General features: G+C 45.8%; 1 protein-coding gene across 1 annotated transcript; it reads left to right on the top strand.

Moving 5' to 3' along the window:
- Positions 1–373: 373 nt before the first annotated feature.
- Positions 374–1,460, top strand: LOC105460052 (NADH-ubiquinone oxidoreductase 20 kDa subunit-like; the record flags this gene model as incomplete). Its single annotated transcript, XM_011706498.1, has 2 exons — positions 374–473; positions 873–1,460. Coding segments are annotated over exons 1-2 (607 nt in total), but the record flags the coding sequence as incomplete, so codon positions are not given.
- Between the last annotated feature and the right edge of the window lie 24 nt (positions 1,461–1,484).

The raw sequence follows: 1,484 nt of genomic DNA, 5'->3' as shown, positions 1-1,484 counted from the left end.
ATATAGAGCATTTTGAGGTAAAGACCGTAATTATGTCCTCTCTGAGGTTTCTCTCTGCATATAGTTGGTTAACCAAAATTACGCAAATGGAGAAATTATTAATTTCGTAAAAATATATATTATGTAAAATTATATATACATATATTCAATGTTTCTAAATATATATGCGTATCGTTCAAAATAAAATAGTCCAACCGAGCCCACGAAATGCAGCACAAATTGCAGGAAATATCATCAAATAAAAAATCGCACTAATTAAAATTCCGGTATTAACGGAGAGAAAGATTTTTTTCTCCCTTTATCCTAACTGATTGAATTCCATGAGATCTCAATATGATCTCAATTTTCACAAATGCGTAGTAGGTATTTAAATCGCATGTCTCTCAATCGTAAACCGGCGCATGCGCCCGCATAACCTGCGATGTAGCAGCAAGTCCGTGACGTGAGGTCGAAAATGTTTCGTTCTATTACACGTGAGTTATATCACCGTGAATTATGCCGATTGCCGTTAAATGAACGTCACGATGCTCGATCCTGACGCACCGTTCAGGCATAACGCGTATTTTAATCCCACGTCGGGTGAGATGCCGCCGTGCATCTGGACCGCGGACGATCGATGTTGTCCCGGAGCAAATTTCGCACTTCTTGCGTACTTTCCGTTTTGATGCCGCGCTATTGCATAAGATTGCATTCTGACATACGTCACGCTCGACGTGCGTCTACTTGCTCGCACCAGCTGTACCAGTTCCCATTCCGAAACGTTCGACCGATTAAAAATAATAAACGCTGTCATAACCTCTCAAACGCAACCTGGCTATTGATATTTATTATCATTCGTAATGACTTGTTTATATCTTTCTTCTTTTTTGTAGATAACGTCCCTCAGGGACTGGTGTCCCTGGCGCGTAATAATGTAGCGGCGTCGGGACCCGCTGCTGCTGCTGCTACATTGAAGGTTCAGACTAAACACATGGCCAAGCAGGCCACGGAGTCGTCCGTGCAGGAGGCGAAGGCGCCGCTGCCGGAGAAACAGAAGGTCGAGCCGTACAGCCCGTTCCAACAGCCCAGTAACATGGCAGAGTACGCCCTGGCCCGAATGGACGACATACTCAACTGGGGACGCAAAGGATCGCTGTGGCCGATGACCTTCGGTTTAGCCTGCTGCGCCGTGGAGATGATGCACATCGCCGCGCCTAGATACGACATGGACAGATTCGGCGTGGTGTTCCGCGCCTCGCCCCGACAGTCGGATGTCATCATCGTCGCCGGCACTTTAACGAATAAGATGGCACCTGCCTTGAGGAAGATCTACGATCAGATGCCTGAGCCCCGATGGGTCATCTCCATGGGAAGCTGCGCGAACGGAGGCGGATATTATCATTATAGCTATTCTGTGGTCAGAGGTTGCGACAGGATAATACCTGTGGACATTTACGTGCCTGGTAAATTTGCAATTATTTGTATTTTTTTATTTTATGTATACA

The sequence above is a fragment of the Wasmannia auropunctata genome, unplaced genomic scaffold (genome assembly GCF_000956235.1).
Source record: "Wasmannia auropunctata unplaced genomic scaffold, wasmannia.A_1.0 LD333262.1, whole genome shotgun sequence".
In the NCBI taxonomy this organism is placed as follows: Eukaryota; Metazoa; Arthropoda; class Insecta; order Hymenoptera; family Formicidae; genus Wasmannia; species Wasmannia auropunctata.
This window is presented reverse-complemented; position numbering and strand designations above follow the sequence as displayed.